Source organism: Canis aureus, chromosome 8 (genome assembly GCF_053574225.1).
Source record: "Canis aureus isolate CA01 chromosome 8, VMU_Caureus_v.1.0, whole genome shotgun sequence".
NCBI classification, from domain to species: Eukaryota; Metazoa; Chordata; class Mammalia; order Carnivora; family Canidae; genus Canis; species Canis aureus.
This window is the reverse complement of record NC_135618.1, coordinates 41132072-41154139: the sequence shown is the minus strand read 5'-3', so window position 1 is coordinate 41154139 and position 22068 is coordinate 41132072. Positions and strand designations below refer to the sequence as shown.

The 22068-nt window shown below is 52.0% G+C and overlaps 1 protein-coding gene across 11 annotated transcripts; it reads left to right on the top strand.

Moving 5' to 3' along the window:
• The first annotated feature begins 3641 nt into the window (after nucleotides 1-3641).
• ZNF500 (zinc finger protein 500) lies at nucleotides 3642-21354 on the top strand. 11 transcript variants are annotated; one of them, XM_077906480.1, is made up of 8 exons: nucleotides 3642-4065; nucleotides 5467-5545; nucleotides 13273-13748; nucleotides 14607-14639; nucleotides 15605-15788; nucleotides 15990-16060; nucleotides 17435-17546; nucleotides 19473-21354. In XM_077906480.1, exons 3-8 carry the CDS (start codon nucleotides 13347-13349, stop codon nucleotides 20156-20158), a joined length of 1488 nt encoding a protein of 495 aa, XP_077762606.1. In that variant the 5' UTR covers nucleotides 3642-4065; nucleotides 5467-5545; nucleotides 13273-13346; the 3' UTR covers nucleotides 20159-21354. The 11 variants fall into 11 exon arrangements, with proteins under 11 accessions (XP_077762606.1, XP_077762604.1, XP_077762605.1 ...); XM_077906478.1 differs by having other exon boundaries at nucleotides 3642-4144; XM_077906479.1 differs by lacking the exon at nucleotides 3642-4065 and adding an exon at nucleotides 4212-4230.
• The last annotated feature ends 714 nt before the right edge of the window (nucleotides 21355-22068 follow it).

Genomic DNA, 22068 nt, shown 5'->3' with positions numbered 1-22068 from the left:
CCGGCTCCCTGGTCATCCCTTGGCCTGGTCAAGTCGACACCTAAAGCTAACCATCACGGGAGCTAAAAGGTGCCTCCTGCACGATGCCCTCCTTGACTGACATACTCACTGCCCACTCTATATGTATGACATGGTTTGTTTTCAGGCCAGTGTCCCTATCAGGCTGGGAGGTCTTTGTAAGTAAGGATAGAGTTATATCGGCCTCATACTGGACAGGACGGCTGTTAAATGCACAAACCCGAGAGCGCCTGCCTCAGAGCCAGTTATCCTACAAATTCACAAACCTGCCCACAGGCCTTGAGGAACCCCCGGGGGCGGTGGGGACCCATACCATCCACACCCAACATCTCAGAGGCATGTTGCCGCACAGGGACAGAGCCCATTCCTAAAGTTAATAGTAGCCGCAGGCAATCTGGCGATGTCTGCAACACACACCCTTGGGCTCAGCAATTCACGTTGCTTAGGGGGTGCCTGGGTGGCTCAGTTGGTTAAGCGTCCAACTCTTGATTTTGGCTCAGGTCATGATCTCAGCATCCTGCGCTCCTGGCTCGGTGGGGAGTCTGCTTCTCCCTCTCCTTCTGCCTTCCACCCCTCCCCCAACTTGCACTCTCTCTCAAACAAATTTTTTTTTTTTGAATAAACAAATTTCATTTTAAATGAAGAAAAAGAATGAAGTAAAGACAAACACTGGGCAGTCTGGGTGGCTCAGCGGTTTGGTGCCGCCTTCGGCTCAGGGTGTGATCCTGGGGGCCCCGGGATCGAGTCCCACGTCGGGCTCCCTGCATGGAGCCTGCTTCTCCCTCTGCCTGTGTCTGTGCCTCTCAATCTGTGTCTCTCATGAATAAATAAATAAAATAATAAAAAAAAGACAAACACTGTATGATCTCGAGTATACGGGGAGTCTTTTTTTTAAGATTTTATTTTTTTTAAATTTTAAAGATTTTATTTATTCATGAGAGACATAGAGAGGCAGAGACACAGGCAGAGGGAGAAGCAGGCTCCATGCAGGGAGCCTGATGTGAGACTCGATCCCAGGACTCCAGGATCAAGCCCTGGGCCGAAGGCAGGTACCAAACCGCTGAGTCACCCAGACGTTCCTTATATGGGGAATCTAAAAGAACTGGATTCATAGAAATGGAGTAGACTGGTGGTTGCCAGGGGCTGGAGTGTGTGTGGGAACGGAGATACAGGTCAAAGGCTACAAACTTTCAGTCATAAGACAAATAATGTCTGGAGATCTACTATATAGCATCGTGATTATAGTTAACAAGACTGTATTGTATACTTGGAAGTCACTAAAGAACAGATCGTGGGGGCACCTGAGTGGCTCAGTAAGTGAAGCATCTGCCTTTGGCTCAGGTCATGGTCTCGGGGTCATGGGATAGAGCCCCACATCAGGCTCCTGGCCCACAAGGTGTCCGCTTCTCCCTCTGCCTCTCTTTCTGTGCTTGCTCTCTCTCCCTCTGTCAAATAAATATGTATAAAAATTTAAAAAAAATAAAAGAACAGATCTTAAATGTTCTCACCACACTCAAAAGAAGATAACTATGTGAGGTGACAGATGTGCTAATTAATCTTATTATGGTGATCATTTCACAATATATATGTGTATCGAATCATTGCGTTGTACACCTTAAACTTATACAATGTTACTTGTCAATTATATCTCAATAAAGCTGGAAGAAGAAAAAAATTGAGGCAGCACTATAATCATCCCTGTGTTAATTCTACTAGCAGATCTTTAGAGCCCAATACAGATCTAAGGGTTCAGCAGGGAACAAAAGCAAGTCACTGCCCTCAGGGGCTTGCCTGTAGGTGGGACAAGATCCTAATAAACAAAACAAATACATAATAGGGGCATATTGAAGAGTGATGGGTACTCTGGCACCAAGTAAGGCATTGAAAGGGTACAGGACAGTCCAGGGTTTACGATCGGAGGAAAGGGTTAGGGAGGCCTCACTGGGAAGAGAACATTGCGTAAAGATGTGAAGGAGTAAAGGAATAAGCCACAGAGATAACTGGCGTCCTAGCATTCCACACAGAGGGAAAAGAAGCCACTGCTAGTGCAAAGGCCCTGGGGCAGGAGTATGCTAGACACGTTCAAGAAATTGCAAGGAGGCCTCTGTGGCTGGAGCAGCATGAACCAGGAGACAGAGAGAGCACGGGAGGACACGAGGACGGGGAGGTGGCAAAGAGCAGGCCCACAGCCTGTCAAATTTGAGCCCCTGACTCTGTGCAGATACAGACTGATTGCCTGAGGACATGATGAGAGGAACACAAGGAGCAACAGAGTGTAGAGCAGATGGCAGCACAGGAGACATGAACAGCTCTGTGAAGATTCTGATGACCCTGGAACAAATGGTTGCTTCTGGGAAGGTCAGCTGCGCTGGAGGTCTAGAGTGGGAAGGAGATACTTAATTTTTACTCTGGTCTCCTTTTGTACTGTGTGAAATATGAGCTCTTGCCCTTCCCCGAAAGTTAGGATCTGCAGCAATCTAGGGTCACCAGTGCATGCCGGTGGAGCACTTCCTCCGACGACTTTACCTCCAACTCTGGAAGCTTTGTGCCCAAATCACGGTCAGTGCAGACGCTTAATTATGTACCCAGATACGGCCACCAGCTGGGTGAGGGCTGAGGCCTCCCTCATCTGACACCTCACGCGATTTTCCAGGCTCAGCAAGCGAGGGTCCTGCCCCTACCCCCCATTTAAACATTATTTATTTCTTTATTCATGAGAGACACAGAGAGAGGAGCAGAGACACAGGCAGAGGGAGAAGCAGGCTCCATGCAGGGAGCCCGCTGATGATATTGTTTAAAAAGCACATTCAAACACAGTTCAGGGCGTCTGAGTGGCTCATTCCGTATCTGCCTTCCGCTCAGATCATGACCCCAGGATGGATCCCTCGATCCCAGGATCCAGCCCCACCGTCAGGTTCCCTGCTCCATGGGGAACCTGCTTCCCCCCTCTCCCATTGGCTGCCGCTCCCCCTGCTTGTGCTTTCTCTCCGTTAAATAAATAAAATAAATAAATTAAATAAACAAATCAAATAGATAAATAAGTAAATAAGTAAATAAGTAAGTAAGTAAGTAAGTAAGTAAATAAATAAATAAATAAATAAATAAATAAATAAATAAATAAAATCTTTCTTAAAAAGATCACCATGCTGGTCATGAAGATCAAGGCAGCCTCTCTTGGTGGAATTTGAATTTCATGAAAACAAGCGTCTCCTGACCGTTTCGGTAACCCCTGCGCCCGGCAGGTGGGAGGACTCAAGAGGCTTTGGAAAATATATATGAACGGTTGTGAACGCGTTACAGCCTCGAACGGCTAACGTCCCCATTCACAGATGTGGAAACTGAGGCTCACTGGTCACGAGGCACTAGCTAGGCCTCAGGAACCTGGACACTCCACCCTCCAAGGCTCTCGCTGAGCCGTCTCCCACGAAGACACCCCCCCAAGGAAAGGCAGCACCCCACAGCACCCCAGGGGCACCCAGGTTTCCGCGGGCTCGGCGCGGTGCGGGGCACTCTGGGAAATGTAGTCCGGTCCGCTTTCCGGCTCCTGCGACTTCCGCTTCCGGCAGGCACGAGCTTCGCGCGAGGCTTGGGGGAAAGACGCATGGGGACCGCGGGAGTAGCGGCGGGGGACCCGGGGGGCGTTTGCGTGGAGGGACGCTGGGTGCCGAGCTTGTTTAGTCGGCGCCGGCTGTGTGCGGTGGGCGTCGCGGCCGCCGGGGCAGAGGCGGGACTCTAACCTGAGGCCCCTTGCTGGCCTCCCGGGGCGCGCCCCAGGCCGGTGTTCGGCCCCGGAGGACGAGGAGAGAGCGTCCGGTGTGGCCTCCGAGGCCGACTTTAGGCTGCCTGGGGTATTATTCGGGCCTTTCGCCTGGGGCTTGGGGGGCTCTGAAGTCAAAGACGCAGGTTCCAGTCCCCTATCTGTCGTCGACTTCCGCTTCCGGTCTGCGTGACCCTCCTCGGGTTCAGTACTTCACTCTGGGGGCTTCGGGGGGTCACCTGGAGACACCACGCTGGCCCTATTGTTACTAAATTAAGAACAGAGCAAACGTACGTTTCCAGGTGCTCAGGCATCGGTGGCCGATGTCATTATGACAGAAAGAAGCCCGCGGGGCTCCCGGGTGGCACGGTGGGTCATGACCCTGGAGTCCTGGGAGGGCGCCCGGGTGGCACAGGGGTCATGACGCCGGAGTGGGAGGGCGCCCGGGTGGCACGGTGGGTCATGACCCTGGAGTCCCAGGAGGGAGTGGGCATGGCGCGCCCTGCTCAGCGGGAGTCCACCTCTCCCTCTGCCCCTCACCCTACTGGTGCACGCGCTCTCTAATGAGTAAAGTCTAGAAAGAAAGAAGGAAGGGAAAAAAGAAAGAGGCAGGACAACCTTGGGGCTCTGCATTGACCTGGAAGGTGGACGGAGGCAGTCTTGGCATCCCTGGAACAGCTTCTGCCTTTAGAAGATGAGAACCCCAAAGGGCACTTCCTGCTTCTGGAAAGCAGTCTTCCTTTTTTAAATTTTAATTTAATTTAAATTTTTAAAGATTTTATTTATTCATGAGAGGCACAGAGAGAGAGAGGCAGAGACGCAGGCAGAGGGAGAAGCAGGCTCCACGTCCTCTTGTCTGTCAGAGAGTGGCATTTGCCCTGGAGGTGGTGGCAAAGATTCCTTGACCAAACTCTACTTCGGCTCCTCTGAACTCTTCTCAAGGAGGCCTTGACTTTTAGACTTCTGTATTCACTTCTGGTTTGCCCAGTTTTAATATTTTTTTTAATTTTTATTTATTTATGATAGTCACAGAGAGAAAGAGAGAGAGGCAGAGGGAGAAGCAGGCTCCATGCACCGGAAGCCCGATGTGGGATTCGATCCCGGGTCTCCAGGATCGCGCCCTGGGCCAAAGGCAGGCGCCAAACTGCTGCGCCACCCAGGGATCCCTGGTTTGCCCAGTTTTAGCAAGAATCCAGCTAAGTCAGTTCAGCCAGAACTCCCACTGTCATATCTGATGGGGTTGCTCACCGTCCATCCCCCAGCATCTGATCAGGCTGGCCTGCCCTCAGCAAGAGTCCTACTAGGTTAGTTTAGCCACAGTGCCTCCCGTTTCCCCTTACTAATTTTCCATCCTCCCCCAGCGGGGCAATATAAAGCCCCACTCTTCCTTGTATTTGGAGTGGGGCCTGGTATCTCTCTGTCATCACGCACACCCCCTTGTAGTGTTCCTGGCACCTATCTCTGGTTGGATAAAGCCTGCCATGCCATTGTTTGGCAAGTGGCATGAGGAACTTTCTCCTGAACAGTGGCTGAGAAAGAAGTGCATCCCCCAGCTGTACCTTTCTCACTCTCTGTGTCTGACTCTGTCTCTCTCTCACACAGGCTGCCTCTCTGCATGGTTGGCTTCAGTCCTCAGTAGGGCTAAATAGATTTTTGAAGGAAGCTGACATTCTACCTCTTTCTTCCCTTAGCTTTGGCCTCCTGCCCTTTTGGAGAAAGCCATTGAAGAGCATTGAAGCTAAGGAGATTCTGGCTTCCATTATGGCCCAGGTGAACTACTGAATTTTTTTTTTTTTTCATCTACTTTTTTAGAGAGAATGAGGGGAGGGGCAGTGGGAAAGAATCTCAAGCAGACCCCTTGCTGAGTGTGGAACCAGATGTGGGGTTTGATCCCACAATCCATGAGATCATGACTCAAACCAAAATCGAGAGTCAGATGCTCAACCAACTGAGCCACCCAGACACCTATGAACTAATGGTCTTTTTGTAAATACTCTCCACCGAAAAGAACTGTATCACTCTCTCCCCTCCTCCTACTGCATGTTTCTTCATAATATTATTCACTACCTGTGTAATTTTATTTGTTTGTGGGTGCCAGACATAGCCCAGAAACGTATTAATGTATTTTTTTTTACCTCACAAGATTTACTTACTCATTTTTTTTTTAAAGATTTTATTTATTCATTCATGAAAGACACAGAGACATAGGCAGAGGGAGAAGCAGGCTCCCGAGAGGAGCCTTTACAGGACTCGATTCTAGGACCTGGGGATCATGCCCTGATCCAAAGGCAGACACTCAATCGCTAAGCGTCCCTCTCACACAGGATTTATTTATTTATTTTTTATTTATTTATTTTTTAAATCCTTTTTTTTTTTTTTTTTTTTTTATTTATTTATGATAGAGAGAGAGAGAGAGAGAGGCAGAGACACAGGCAGAGGGAGAAGCAGGCTCCATGCACCGGGAGCCTGATGTGGGATTCGATCCCGGGTCTCCAGGATCGCGCCCTGGGCCAAAGGCAGGCGCCAAACCGCTGCGCCACCCAGGGATCCCTCACACAGGATTTAAAACCAACTTGAGTTTACATTCAAAATTAAAGGAGTTTAAAAAAAAAAAAAAATTAAAGGAGTTTTCATTTGAACATCCAGCTATCAGATGTCTTCAGTCAGACATCTGGTTGGCAGCATGGGGCTCACGTTCCCCTCTACTCCCCATGTCCCTGACCCCAGCTTCCATCAGCAACTGCCGTTGTGCCAGCATTGCTGTTTCTTGTAGTAGGGAGAAAATCTCCATACTCGCGTCACTTTCCTACATGACAGTACAAAAGATGAGGGACACTTATTTTAATAAAAATAGGAGAGAACAAGTGTCTTTGTGGATAGCATGAATATTCCAGAATGTTAGGTATGCAAACTGTTGAAAGGCCAGTCTTGCCTCCCTCCCTGGCTCTAGTCTGCAGCGGGTGATAGTCTAAGGACCAAGGAGAATCATGTGTCATTCCAAGGACTGGCAGTGTTTAGGGGTCTGGCTGTGTTCTCTGGACTGAATTGTATCTCCCCAAAATATAGGTTGAAGCCCTAACCCCAATGTGACTATATTTGGAGAGAGGGTCGGTAGGTGGTAATTAAGGTTAAATGAAATGATACGAATGGCACCCTGACCTGATAGGATTGCGGCCTTACTCAAAAGAGAAACCTTATTTTTTTTTTTTTAACAGTTTTTTTTTATTTTTTATTTATTTATTTTTTTTTAAGATTTTGTTTATTTATTCATGATAGTCACACAGAGAGAGAGAGAGGCAGAGACACAGGCAGAGGGAGAAGCAGGCTCCATGCAGGAAGCCCGATGTGGGATTCGATCCCGGGTCTCCAGGATCGTGCCCCGGGCCAAAGGCAGGCGCCAAACCGCTGCGCCACCCAGGGATCCCAAAAGAGAAACCTTATTAAGAGGGATCACTCTCTACCTTGTGAGGACACTGTGAGAAGGTAGCAGTCTGCAGGCTGGAAGAGAGCTCCCATGAGGAACTGAATCCACTAATGCCTTGATCGTGGACTTCCAGCCTTCAGAACTATAAGAAATACGGGTGGTCTAAGGCTCCCAGTCTGTGGTGTGCTGTTACAGCAGCCTGAGCAGACGAAGACACTGTTTCCCAAAAGGAGTGTGTGAATCTTCACCCCATTCTGAGTGATGCCTGGGCAGACGACAAGCAGGAGAGTTTAGCAGCTGTCATCCCTAGGAGTAAGGATTTCCAAGCATGCCTGGTGGTCCTTGAATTCCCTTACATCCCCCACACTCCAGCCTCCTTTATCCTGGAGGCAGCTCTTCTCGGAGGGATGGTCATGCTTTTTTGCAAGGCTGTTCTTACTTTGCCTTTCTTTTTTTTTTTTTTTTTTTTTTAATTTTTATTTATTTGTGATAGTCACAGAGAGGCAGAGACACAGGCAGAGAGAGAAGCAGGCTCCATGCACCGGGAGCCCGACGTGGGATTCGATCCCGGGTCTCCAGGATCACGCCCTGGGCCAAAGGCAGGCGCCAAACCACTGCGCCACCCAGGGATCCCTACTTTGCCTTTCATTTAAAGGCCTGCTGGCTGTAGAGATAAGACAAAGTTTCAAATGCTGGGTGGTTGAGGGTGTAAACAATGGCTGTCTCCTGCCTCCCGGTTCATCTCCTCTGTCTCAAATTTAATAATGGAACCAAAACACAGGCCAACTCCAAGGAGAGATTTCCCAGCATTCACAGCAAGCACTCTTTGTCCATTATTCTTTGTGTTAGTGAAAATTGTAACAACACTAATGTTTACTAACTGTTCTTAGGTTTCACCCTAGAGTGAAGTGTTTTAATATACTAGATCATTTAATCCTAGTAAGAATCCTTTGGGACATAGGTACTGTCCATCTCCATTTATACCACCATTATGTTTATGAATCAAGTTTGTATAGGGCTGGGCAGCAGAGGTCAGTGTCTGAAGGACAGATTGCTCCCACCCCTTTATTCAGTCATTCAGCAAATATTTACTGAGCAACAACTATGAACCAAGCAGATCTGCCCACTGTGTTTAGAAAGTCAGAGATGGTATTATGGCCCCAAGTGGCCACCTTGAGGCAGGACCAGAGTCATTCTAGAAATATTTGAGATGTTTGTTCTAAGGCAAGGCTCTGATTACCTGGCTGGTGTTCAGGAGAGTGGTTGGGGCAGCAGGCTCTGCAATGGACCTGCCTGCGTTTGACTTGGCTTTTCCACTTTCCTAGCTGTGTGGCCTCGGGGAGGGCTGTGTACATTTCTGAGCCTCAGTTTACTTAACGAAAACTTGGGTCATAATGATATCTATATGGGAGAGTCATTGTGAAGATGTAGGTAGCACAGCAAAAAAAAGAAAAAGAAAAATCCCATGGACTTAGGAAGTGCTTAAAAAACATTAGCTTTTATTATCAGCTCATGGAAGTCTTAGAAAAAGCATAGGGGTACCAGGGTGGCTCTTGGTTTTTGGCTCAGATCATGATCTCAGGGTCCTGGGATCAAGCCTTAGGCCACAGGCTTGGGCTCTGTGCTCATCAGGCAGTCTGCTTCAGGATTGTCTCCCTCTCTCTCTCTCTCTCTCTCTCTCTCTCTCAAAAAAACAAAAAAACAAAAAAATTTTAATAAAATACCCATTATATATCAGTTTTGGGGCATGGTAGCTCTGATGATTCTCATAGATAATTTAGTCAAATTACCTAAACTATTTGATTTGTATATTGAGCTTTTATTTTTTTCTTTATTTTATTTTTAAAAGATTTTATCTATTTATTCATGAGAATACACAGAGAGGAGAGAGAGAGAGGCAGAGACACAGGCAGAGGGAGAAGCAGGCTCCACTTAGGGAGCCCGATGTGGGACTTGATCCCAGGTCTCCAGGATCAGGCCCTGGGCTGAAGGTGGCGCCAAACCGATGAGCCACCCGGGCTGCCCTTTATTTTATTTTCTTTTTAAGATTTTATTTATTCATGAAAGACACAGAAAGAGAGGCAGAGACACAGACAGAGGAAGGAGAAGCAGGCTCTATGCAAGGAGCCTGACGTGGGACTTGATCCCAGGAATCCGGGATCATGCCCTGAGCCAAAGGCAGATGCCCAACCACTGAGCCACCCAGGCATCCTGTATATTGAGCTTGTATTTCTCAGTCATTTGGACATTGAGAAATTGGTACCAAAGATGACAATTTTTGGAGGGCTTGATTGTACACCTTTTCCCCTATCACAAATAATAAGACCAAATGTGAGCTGAATCAACGCCTTGTATGTGGTGATAGAACTGTGTCACCATCTGAAGTCATCTTCCCCTGTCTTCAGAGAAGGGTACATGTGTGCTGCAAGCTTCTATATGAGGCTGCAAGCTTCTGTATGAGGCTGCCATTTAACTCAAACTGTTTTGTAGACTCCATAAACACCGTGAAACCAAGTTACAGTTATATGTATAAATATAAATAGTGGTATGCGTGTATGACTATAAATACTTTTCATTCAGACTGTGAACAATGCTCGGGGCCCTGGTGGACCCATGGATCTCATACAGGAACTCTGCGGCATCAGGCATCCAAGCCCCACACACTGAGACCCATGTACTGCATCACAGGGTGGCTGCAAGTCATGAAGCTAGAGTTGATGCTTAAGGAGCATTTGTTATGCATTGGACATTGTCACAGGTGCTTTACAAACATAATCTCGGGACGCCTGCGTGGCTCAGCGGTTGAGCATCTGCCTTCGGCTCAGAGTGTGATCCTGGAGTGTGATCCGGGATCAAGTCCCGCATCGGGCTCCCTGCATGGAGCCTGCTTCTCCCTCTGCCTCTCTGCCTCTCTCTCTGTGTGTGCCTCTCATGAATAAATGAATAAAATCTAAAAAAACAAAAACAAACCCCCCCCCCCCATAATCTCATCTAATCCTGTCCCTCAACTCTGAAGTTGGAACTATGGCAATCCCCATTTTACAGGTGAGGAAGGTAAGGCATACCTAGTTGATAAGTGGCAGAACCAGGATTTGTATTGGTTTGGGTGTATGTGGAGGCCCAAATTGATCCTGATTTACATTTGTTAGGGACTACATGTTTGTGTACCCCCCAAAATAGAATTATAACCAAAATCATAGGGGCACCTGAGTGGCTCAATCAGTTAAGCATCCACCTTTGGCTCAGGTCACAATCCTGGGGGCCTTGGATCCAGCCCCACATCAGGCTCCCTGCTCAGTGAGGAGCCTGCTTCTCCCTCCCTCTCTGCCTCTCTTCCTGCTCATGCTTTCTATCTCTCACTCTCAAATAAATAAAATCTTTTTTTAAAAAAGACTGAAACCCTAAACAAACACAAAATCCTGAGCAAAACAGAAATTCATCCTAACTTAAATCTGTTGGTTGTAGTCACTGAAAATTGCCCAGAGAGGAGAGGGCCACAGCTATGTTAGCCAGACCTTGGTCACTACAGACTCGCTAGCTTCTGTAGATATGGTTCTAAGGAAAGATGCCCGGTCCTCACAGCTAACCAGGAGGCAGTCAGAAAGGGGAAGGTGTGGCATGGCTTTGAAAATGCCACTGCCCCCCCACCCCACACACACACACCTCTTCCGCTCCCCTAGACACAACCCAGCACATTCTGCAAGCATGATTGTCCCATTCTACAGAACCGGCTGGTTTTCCCTCAGATTCCCCACAAGCCTCTTCAACTTTACTTTTTCCCTCTCTCACTTTATTTGTCCTATCTTCTTGCTCCCCTGCTACATGCTGCCTGTGACTGGTTCCAAGTGCCCCCTGGGGACATTCTCCTCCCAAAGCAAACTGAGTGTCTGGCCTCTTGTTTTGGACTTAAGCACCAGTTCTCTGGAGAGATCTACACTTCAGTGTTAGTTCATTCTACCATCCCCGTCTTCCTGTCTAGCAACCCCCTGCTGAAGGAGAAACTGAGGCATAGGTGGTCCTGCCTGTCTTCAGGCTCCACCACAAGGCTGTGGTAACCTGGGACACTCCCGAAATCTGCCCTTACAGATGCCTCCCACCCAGGGAGGGGCAGTGTCCAGAAATTAGTCATAGGCAGCCCAGTGTCTTGTTCTGCTCCATGTGTTCACAATGAACACTGATGTTGGACGTAGCGGGGGAAATGAAACATGAAAGAGAATGGAGAGTAGGATGGGAAGAAAAGCTAGTGGGAAGACAGGGTAGGGTCTGGGGATGCCAGAGCTGAAGGACTCAGGAATCGCCTGGTGATGATGTTAACATCAGTGATGATGTTAATGGAGCACTCAGGATGTGCTCGGCAGGTAATTAACCCTTACCATGACCCCTTACCTGCTTAGAGGGCCAGGGGCTTAGTGTCCCCCAGGCTGGAACACCAGGGACCATCTGTCTAGGTCACCGCCTGTTCACAGTGCCTGCTTGGTACAAAGCAGAGCTCAATAAATATTTTTGATTAGATTAACAAATAAAAGAAATAACCAATTGGTACCAAAAAAAAAAAAAAAATTGGCACCCAAGATGACCTAAGCAAGTAACTTTCTGGGTCTTCATTTCCTAGTCTCTACAATTAAGGAGGTGGACCAGATGGATGCCTGGGTTCCAACCTCATCCCAGCTCTTCACTTACTGTCTATGTGTAATCTTGACCGAATGTGTGCCTCTTTTCTTCATCTATAAAATGTCACTAACAGTACCTACCTCCTACGGTTGTTTTATTTATTTATTTATTTATTTATTTATTTTATTTTATTTTATTTTATTTATTCATGATAGACACATAGAGAGAGGCAGAGACAGAAGCAGGCTCCATGCAGGGAGCCCGATGTGGGACTCGATCCCGGGACTCTAGGATCATGCCTGGACCGAAGGCAGGTGCCAAACCGCTGAGCCACCCAGGGATCCCCTCCTACGGTTGTTTGAAAGATGAACCGTTAATTATCGCAAAGTACTTAAAACAGAGCCTGGTCCATACAAAGTACCATGCAAATAGAAACGTAAATTCACAAGCCCCCTCCCACCGTGTACTTTTCCCAGGCCAGACGGAAAAGAGGCGGGGAGAACCGCCCAGCACCTGCGGAGCCTCGGGACCCCTAGCGTGCTCCCTGCAGGTGCAAGGACTACTTTACCCACAATGCCCCCCGTGGGCCCGACCACGCGGTTCAAGGACTACTTTGCCCACAATGCATCGCGTGGGCCCGCCTATCCAGACTCAGTCCCACGCTCGACAGCCAGCTCCGCCAATGGCGCGAGGACTACATTTCCCACAGTGCCCCGGTGGGCCCGCCCACAGCGAGTAGAGCCCGTGGCTCGCGAGGACCCATCTCTGTGGTGCGTTGTGCGGCTCCCCGTTCCGCTCCGTGGGCCGCCTCTCCGCTGCGCCCCCGCGCCCGGGGTCCTGGTCTCCGCCTGGCCTGCCGCGCTGCCGGTGAGTGCGGGCGCGGGGCGCGGGGTCCCGGCCCGAGCTTCCATCCCGCGCCGGCCTGGACCGCCGCTCACCCTCCAGCGGGGCACGGAGCCGGGAGACGCAGCCCGGCCTCAAGTCCCGGCCCTCCCCGGACCCCCGACCCTGGAGCCTGGACCCTGGAGTTGAGCATCCCGGGGGTGCCCGGCGGGCCTTGCGGGCTTGCCGATCCAGTCCGCGTCCCCCTGGGCAGAGGGGGGGCTCCCATCTCCAGAGGGGCCAAGCGTGATCCTGAAAACCGCGTTCATCGAGCTCGGGCCCCTCCCGTTCCAGGCAATGAGCAAAACCCCCTCCAGATACCCCCGTTTAGCGCCCTCAGCAGCCTGTGTGTGGGGATAGCATTTTCTCTGCTCCTTGAATGAGGAACCGAGGCCCCGGGACTTTGAGCAACTTGCCCGGGAATCAGCCGCGGGTGAGCAGCCAGGACGCTTTGAATTAGCTCAGCTCTTTTCTTTTTGTCAATGAGGGTGAGTTGGCTCTGGGGCGAGGACAGGGCCTTGTGGGTAGATGCTTATCGGGCGTCACACTGCACTCAGATCAGCTTATTGTTTCTCCGCAGAGTCCTGAACACATCTTTTCCAGTGTCGCAAGTTTGACCCTTGAGGCACAAGAAAGCAAGGCCTGCCCCGGACAATGGCGGCCACACCCGGTCTCCATCCTCCACCGCCCCTGGAGCAAGACGACATCCTGATCGTGAAGGTGGAGGAGGATTTCTGCTGGGAAGAGGAGCCCTCCCAGGAGTCGGAAGACCCCAGCCCTGAGACCTTCCGCCAGCTCTTCCGGCTCTTTTGTTACCAGGAGGTGGCCGGGCCTCGGGAGGCCCTGAGCCGCCTGTGGGAGCTCTGCTGCCGCTGGCTGCGGCCAGAGCTTCGCACCAAGGAGCAGATCCTGGAGCTGCTGGTGCTGGAGCAGTTCTTGATGGTGCTGCCCGGGGAGATCCAGGCCCGGGTGCGGGAGCAGCAGCCGGAGAGTGGTGAGGAGGCCGTGGTCCTCGTGGAAGGGCTGCAGCGGGAGCCCAGGAAACAGAGGCAGCGGGTGAGGTGGGGGGCAATTTGGCCCTGAGGTGAGGAAATGGGGCCCCAAGACCTCAGGGCCCTGTTCCTGAGGTCTGCATTTGGAGATTCCTTGGGCTCTGGAGCTACGGCCTGCCCCTGTGAATTGAAAAAGGCAACTGCAGTGTTTCTCAGCCTTGGCTAATGGGTGTAAGCCTGTTGATTGAGCACACACAGCCCCGCTAGCCCTCTCTGAGCTGTGTGATTTAGATCGTTAAATCATCCCAGCATAGCTCAGACACAGGTTTCCATGGGGGCCTGTAGGGGAAGGCTGGAGATCTTCCCAGGCAGGGCCCTGGAGGTTGAAGAGATGCCAGAATGAGGAGGAGCGCTGGGAAGAAAAAGCTACGGCCGGTGGACGCCCTGGTCAGAACCCGCACATGTCCCCAGCCTCTCTAGAGCTGTGCCACCCATGCTGGTCGCTACCAGCCGCATGTGATTTTTGAAGTTAAAACTAAACAAAATGAGGGCAGCCTGGGTGGCTCAGCAGTTTAGCACCGCCTTCAGCCCAGGGCCTGTTCCTGGAGATCTGGGATCAAGTCCCACGTTGGGCTCCCTGCATGGAGCCTGCTTCTCCCTCTGCCTGTATCTCTGACTCTCTCTTCATGTCTCTCATGAATAAATAAATAAAATCTTTAAAATAAAACAACAACTAAACAAAACGTCAGATGTAGTTCCTAAGTCACACCGGCTGCATTCCAAGGAGTGGGAAGTCTTATAAATTCCTCTTGTTTAGATAAGATTAGTTTTTGCTGATTAAATATTTAGCAGACAGGGACAGGGACATTTCTCCCTGTGGTTTTGCCACTGGCTACTCACTGCTTTTCTTTTTGTCCCTCAGGATAGACACATCCCTCCCAGAGTTGATCACCATGTGAGTTGATTGCAGGAAGCAAACCCTGTTATGGTGGCCAGTAAGAACTCGGGATCCCTTCTCAGCCTCTCCAGCCTTGGTGTTCTTGTTTTTGTTTTTGTTTTTTTTTAATATTTATTTATTCATGAGAGACAGAGAGAGGCAGACAAACAGGCAGAGGGAAAAGCAGGCTCCATGCAGGGAGCCCGACGTGGGACTCGATCCCAGGACCCCGGGATCCCGCCCTGGGCCGAAGGTAGACGCTAAACCACTGAGCCACCCAGGGAATCCCCGGCGTTGGTGTTCTTAGCATGGCTTCGCTCTGTCTCTGTGCACCTCGTAACCTCTGGGGACTGTCTCCTCTCAGAGGTGTGGAATGTCGAGCCTAGCGTAGGGGTCCCTCACGCTGGTCTCACAGTTCCCTGGGGATGTCTCTTGTCCCAAGTACTGCTGCAGAGCTCAAGTTCATCCTATTCACCTTCTGTGGAATTGGGATATAGATTGTTTCAGAGCACTGGTAGGTGACTTCAAAAAACAGAGCACATAAAACACACACACACACACAGCACATGTAGTAGCGCAAACTTCCGAAAGGAGACCCGATTCAGGGTGGTGCTGGCCCAGAGTTTGTTGGGAGCACCAAGGAGGGAAGGGTGAATGTGACAATGGCACCAATGTAGTGTGATGGAAAGAGACCATGGAGACTCACTCAGGGACAGAGCAAGTCTCACTTTGTCTCGCTTGGGAGCCTGAGCTCTTCCCAGCTCACATTCCTTCCCCTGCCATGTCTGGAGCGAGGACTCTGGCATGTGGAGGGCCGTGGGGGCAGCAGGGGGAGGAAGCACTGGTGGGGAGTGAGGTACAGCTGGGCGGAGCCAGGGAACAGGAGGATGGCCAGGGGTGCTTGAGACGAGAGTGTTTGGGAACACTGTGGGTTTTCTCCCAACCTTCCGGGAGCTGGTGGGCAGATTCCTCTCTGCATGCAGGGCCTGGAAGTGCTCCCTGATGATGTACGGCCCCACGGGACAGGAGAACAGTGCTTGAAACACCAAGAGGAGGCCAGGCCAGGGGACCTGTCTCTGGAGGAAGGGTCTGGATGCTCCAGCCAGCAGCCCCCAGCCCAGCGGGGCCACAGACCAAAGAGGGGCCCCCAGCTCTGGCCAAAGAGGGGTGAGTAGCTATCCCTCTAGGTGAAAGAAACGAGCTGGAGGGAGGAGGGTGTCCTAGGAGGCTGGACCTCTACATGTGGGAAGGACAGGTTCCTGCCCGGAAGCTGAGCGGAGGTGAGGAGTAGTTGCGCCTCTGGGCCTTTGCTGCTGTGTGCACAGGTGGGCCGTGCGGCCTTCTCTGGCAACTCTCTGCTCTCCCCAGGCCCAGCGGCCTCCCAGCATCAGGAGATGGCAACAGCATCGGCCACGTCCTTTGTTCCATCCTGGTCCCGGGTGAGTGGGCGTTCCCAGTCTGCAGCGTGTGTGTGTCCCTTGCTGGGTCCAGCTTTCATATAGTGGCTCCCTCTGGAATGGCCCCTTTACCCTGACTTTCTCCTCCGAAAGTCTTCTCTCGGATGCCATCTGGGTATGAGGTGTGTCCCGGAGGATTGGAGGGCTTAAGGGTGAGCTGGGGCAGTTGCTTCAAACCCAGCTGGGCACTAGACTCTTGGGACTTTAGGTAAAAATATAGATTCTTCTCCCAGCCCTGGGCTGGAATCAGACTCTCCTCTGCTTGTTTGTTTAAATAACAGCTTTATTGCGGGGCACCTGGGGGGCTCAGTCTTGATTTCAGCTCAGGGCATGATCTCAGGGTCGTGAGATCGAGCCCCATGTTAGGCTGTGCGTTCTGCAGGGAGCCTGAGATTCTCTCTCCCCCTCTGCTCCTCCACCTGCTCGTGTTCACTCTCACTCACTCTTTCTAAAACGAACATCTTTAAAAAAATAACAGCTTTATGGAGCTTTAATTCACATACCAGGCGGTTCAGCCATTTAGAGTGCATAGCATTTAGTGTATTTATAGTTCTATAACCATTGTCATAGTCCTCAAAATGTTATCCTTCCCAGGACACCCCATACCCATTGGCAGCCCCCCCCCAACCCTCTTCCCCAGTCTCTGGCAACCTTTCTGTCTCTGTGGATTTGCTTCTTCTAGACATTGTTTGCTTGGGTTTTAATATACTCTTCAGGGATCCCTGGGTGGCGCAGCGGTTTGGCGCCTGCCTTTGGCCCAGGGCGCGATCCTGGAGACCCGGGATCGAATCCCACATCGGGCTCCCGGTGCATGGAGCCTGCTTCTCTCTCTGCCTGTGTCTCTGCCTCTCTCTCTCTCTGTAACTATCATAAATAAATAAAAATTAAAAAAAAAATAAATAAAAGATTAAAAAATAATAATAATAATATACTCTTCAGGTCGGTCTGGTGCTAGATTTGGGAACCACTGACCTAGAGGCATCCCAAAGTTTCCAAGACACCCCACTTGGGTCCCAGGGCTGATTTGAGCTGAGGCAGGGCATGCCTGACTCGTGCCCCTGAGGAGCGTGGGCCCTGGTGGCTGAGCGCACAGCGGAACCAGCTGCTCCATACAGTGAATCTGTCCACACTGCCTTCTGGCCCAGCAGTGACAGTGTCCTCCCTCCCAGTAAGCAAGACTGAGCCATTCTGTGAGCAGAGCTTGAGGAGGAGGGATGGAGGACAGCATATGGAAGGAAGGAGTTGGGGGTGGCAGGCAGGACCTGCCATTGTGATACAGGTGGGAGGGGTGGCGAGCACACCAGGCTGGCCCACGTGAAGGGGCAGCGGCGTGGGGCTGAGTGGGTGCCATTCCAGCAGGCGCCAGTGACCTTGGAGGACATGGGAGCGTACCTGTCCCAGGAGGAGTGGCAACGCCCGGACCCGACTCCGCGGGACTGCAGCTGGGACGTGCTGCCGGAGAAGAGGGGTAATGTGCGGGAAGCCACTGGCCCCTGCTCATCCATGGCATGTCTGACGTGGACCAGTCTTGCGGTGGGGGAGGGGGTGGCTCCTTCCTAAGGTTGGCTGTGGCTGGCTCAACATTTCCCAGCAGCGGGGTGTGGGCCTCAGGGACCCAAGGCCCAATATCTTCCATGTCTCCCCACAACTGACAAAGCCAGTTCCATAGCGCTCAGACTGCAGTGGCCCAGTGGTCACGGGGAGCATCTTGAAATAGGAACTCAGCCTGTGCCCATGTTGGTTCGGGGGGGCCAGGGGCACTGCCTGGAGAGTCTGCTCAGCAGCCAGCTGAGTGTAGCCTGTAAAGCCAGGGTTGCTGGTGACCTGCCACTGGCCCAGCCACAGTGGGGAGGGTATGACCGCTCACCTCCTCCCAGGCAGGTGGGAGTGGACCACACGGTTGGCCCAGTTTCACTGTAGCCTCTGTGCTGCCCAGGGCCCCATGGTTAGAGCTGCTCCGGCAAGGCCTTGGCCATCCACAGCCTCTCCTTCCGCCCACCCCCAGTTCCCCCCACCCAGCACTATTTTCTGCTCCTCTGCTCAGCTCATCTTCACACTCCAGATACCCATTCAGCCCCTGAAACGGGTTCTGAAGGAATTGAGAGGCCTTTTTTTGTTGTTTTTTTTAAGATTTTATTTATTAGAGAAAGGGCACGAGCAGGGGAAGAGGGAGATGCAGACTCTGCTGAGCCGGGAGCCCAGTGTGGGGCTGGATCCCAGGCCCTGAGACCATGACCCAAACCGAAGACAGACACTTAACCCACTGAGCACCCCCAGGCGCCCAAGATGTTTCTCTGTATCAGTTGAGTTTCTTCAGAGAAACAGAACCAATAATCGTGTAAGTTAAGATAATTTATTTTAAGGAATTGGCTCACAGGATTGTGGAGGCTGGGAAGCCTAAAAGCTGTAGAACAGGCCCACAGGCTAGAAGAAATTCGAGTGAGAGTTGCTGTTGCAGTCCTGAGTATGCTCTCTGCAGGGCAAGCCAGCTGCCTGGAGACCGGCAGGATTTCTGTGTTGCAGTCTTGGGGCAGAATTCTTCTCTGGGGGTGGCTTCCAGGTGGCTCAGTCACTTAAGCCTCCAACTCTTGATTTCAACTCATGTCATGATCTCGGGGTTGGGAGATCAAGCTCTGTATTGGGCTCTGTGCCAGGCATGAAGCCTGGTTAGGATTCTTTGTCTTCCTCTGTCCCTCTCTGGGAAATCTCAGTTCTGCTATTAAGGCTTTCAACTGATTAGACGAGGCCCACCCACAGCATGGAAGGCGATCTGCTTCATTTACAGTCAGCTGATTGTAGATGTTAAGCAGATCTATGGGTAACCTCCTCAGAGGTCCCTTACCTGGTGGTGGTGCCATTGTTTGGTTGAACGCCAAAACACTGTTGACATTGGAGCTCGTGTGATTCTGTGATGATGCCACCTTGTGAGCCTTAGGATGTTCACCAGCATTACCCTCTAGATGCCAGTTGCAACACCTCTCCCCACGTGTGATAACTAAAATGTCTTCAGACATTGCCACGTGCCCTCTGACAGCCACCATTGCCCCCAAGTGAGCAACTCTGGCCTAGAGCTTATGAGTCCACACTCCAGAGCCCGCCTGTGACTTACTAGCCAAGTGACTCTGGGTGAGCTCCTTAATGTCCTCGTGCCTCAGTTTCCCCCTCTTGTAATGGGGCAGTCACAGCACCCACCTTGCTGGTGTGAGGGCTTCACAAGCTGCTGGCCATGGTCCACGTTCATCTCCATTCAGGGCTGACTGATGCTCCCCTGCTGAGTGCTCTGAGGCTTGCTCTCAGGTTTTACAATGGGGCGGCCGCACGGCCTGTGCCTTCTCTCATTAGAAGTGTCCCTCTCCCCGTGAAGGCCTCAGGCACTGTGCTTTCTCTGTCTCAGGGCTTGGGCTGCTTCCGGAGGATGGAGAGGACTCCAGGAAGCATGTGTCAATGAGCAGGGAGCGGGACCGAGAGCCAGTCAGGGGCATGACCAGGCCCGAGCAGCCTCTGGAGAGAGGAGGACCCCGAAGAGTTGAAAAGCCCTACACGTGCCCCGAGTGTGGCAAAGGCTTTAGTAAAACGTCCCACTTAACGAAGCACCAGCGCACACACACCGGGGAGCGGCCTTACAAGTGTCAGGTGTGCGGGAAGGGCTTCAGTGACCGCTCCAACTTCAGCACGCACCAGAGAGTCCACACGGGCGAGAAGCCCTACGCATGCGCTGAGTGTGGGAAGCGCTTCAGCCAGAGCTCCAGCCTGGTCATCCACCGCAGGACGCACACCGGGGAGCGGCCGTACGCGTGCGCCGAGTGTGGGAAGCGCTTCAGCAACAGCTCCCACTTCAGCGCGCACCGGAGGACACACGCGGGTGAGAAGCCCTTCGTGTGCTCAGCCTGCGGCAGGGGCTTCCGCCGGGGCACCGACCTCCACAAACACCAGAGGACGCACAGTGGGGAGCACCAGCCGGGCCAGCAGAGCCCCCCCACGGCGCGGCTCCAGGAGGCCCCTGGGCCAAGGTCCAGCCGCCACTCGTCGAGCTGTCCGCTTCCGAGGTCCCTTTTGGAATATCGAGGTCAGAGTTCATGAAGCTGCTGGAGTTACCGTCTTGGAACTAAAACCCTAATCTGAAGGCATTTCACACCTACCCCACTAGCCCCTGGTGTGGGTCCAGCCCGCAGCTGTGGGACGTTTCAGGTGCCCACGCTGAGGGAAGAATCTGGGCACTGGGTTTGGCAGTGGCGGCTAGACGTGGAGCAGGTGGCCCTGGGTCGCGCAGCCTGGGTGGCTCACCACAGGGATGATTCTCAGTTCAGGAGGCCAGAGTCCGAACTCAAGATGTGGGCCGGGCTGCTTCCCTCTGGAGGCCCTGATAGGAGAGACCATCCCATGCCTCCCTCCTGGCTTCGGGTGTTGCCCGTGTTCCTGGTTTGTGGCCGCATCACCCCCATCTCTGCCTCTGCTCTGGTGTCCTCATCGCTTATAAGGGCACCGTCGTTCAGTTTAGGGCCCCCAGTCCAGAATGACCTCATCTTAATTACAGCTGCAAAGAGCCTATTTCCAAACAAGGGCCTATTCTGAGATTGTGGGTGGACATGAAGCTGGGGACACTTGTCCGCCCATTTCACAGAAGCCTCCAGGGCTCCGCTTCTATCTGCAGCTCCACACCCCAGGCTTCCCTGGCCTCCCACCTTCCCCTCCAGCCTTGCCACACTTTCAGTTATAGGCTGCAGGGGCTGTTTCCGTACCCCTGTGGGGGCAGTGGGGTGAGCGGGGTCATCGTGGATCCACCGCTCTTCTGAAGGGTGGATGCCTGGTGTGGGAATGCTTCCCTGATACCACATCTTCCAACCTCCCCCAGCCCATGAGGCAGCCTGTGGATTCGACTGGCCTTGCCATCTGCCCCGGGCAGGAGGCCAGGCTTGCCTTTGTTCCAGCCTCAAGTGGCCAGGACAGAGGCAGCATTGGCTGCCCCACTTTGTTGCGGACAGGCCTCTGACCTGTTCACATCCACTCTCTCCGGGGAAGCTGAGGGGAGCCGTGTAGAATCCTTGTTCCATTTCATCATTACTGGAGTCTTGGGGCAGCTGCTAAAACCACTCGGTTTTAGTATTCCGTGCAGGGAGTGTGGCAGTTTCCCATGGTGGGCTGGCCTGGGACCTTGTGCTGTGCTCCGTTCTGTTTGTCACCCAATTACTGTAGATATTTTCTACCTTCCTGCATAACCCAGGTTCCAGGATACGTGATCTGTTCTCGGTTCCCTTAATAAACTAAGTCAGTCCTCCTGCCCTGTGTGTTCTCTGGGGAAGGGGGCCACTCAGTTGAAGCATGGTTCATACCTCCTAGGCCAGCTTCCAGAGCCCTTGAGCACACCTGGTGTTGCTGACCACTCACCTTCCCTACGCAGCCGGGAGTCTGCAGGTTCGCCTGTTACGTCCAGGTTGGTGCTGGAGGTGGCTGGCTGCCCGCTTCCTGGCCTGGGACCTGGGCCCATTAGTGCCTCTTCCAGAATATTCTCTCAGCCAGTCCTAGGACAGGGCTTTTGTGACTCTTACTATAAATGGGAGACTAAGGGGATCCCTGGGTGGCGCAGTGGTTTGGCGCCTGCCTTTGGCCCAGGGCGCGATCCTGGAAACCCCGGATCGAATCCCACGTCAGGCTCCCGGTGCATGGAGCCTGCTTCTCCCTCTGCCTATGTCTCTGCTTCTCTCTCTCTCTCTCTCTCTATGTGACTATCATAAATAAATAAAATTAAAAAAAAAAAATAAATAAATAAATAAATGGGAGACTAAGGTCCTGAATGCTTCTAGCACCTTGTCCATGCGACAGAACTGGCTTTGAACTCGGATCAGAACGCCTCCCACATCATCTTGGCTTGCCCTTTTTTTTTTTTTTTTTTTTTTATTTATGATAGGCACACAGTGAGAGAGAGAGAGAGGCAGAGACACAGGCAGAGGGAGAAGCAGGCTCCATGCACCGGAAGCCTGACGTGGGATTCG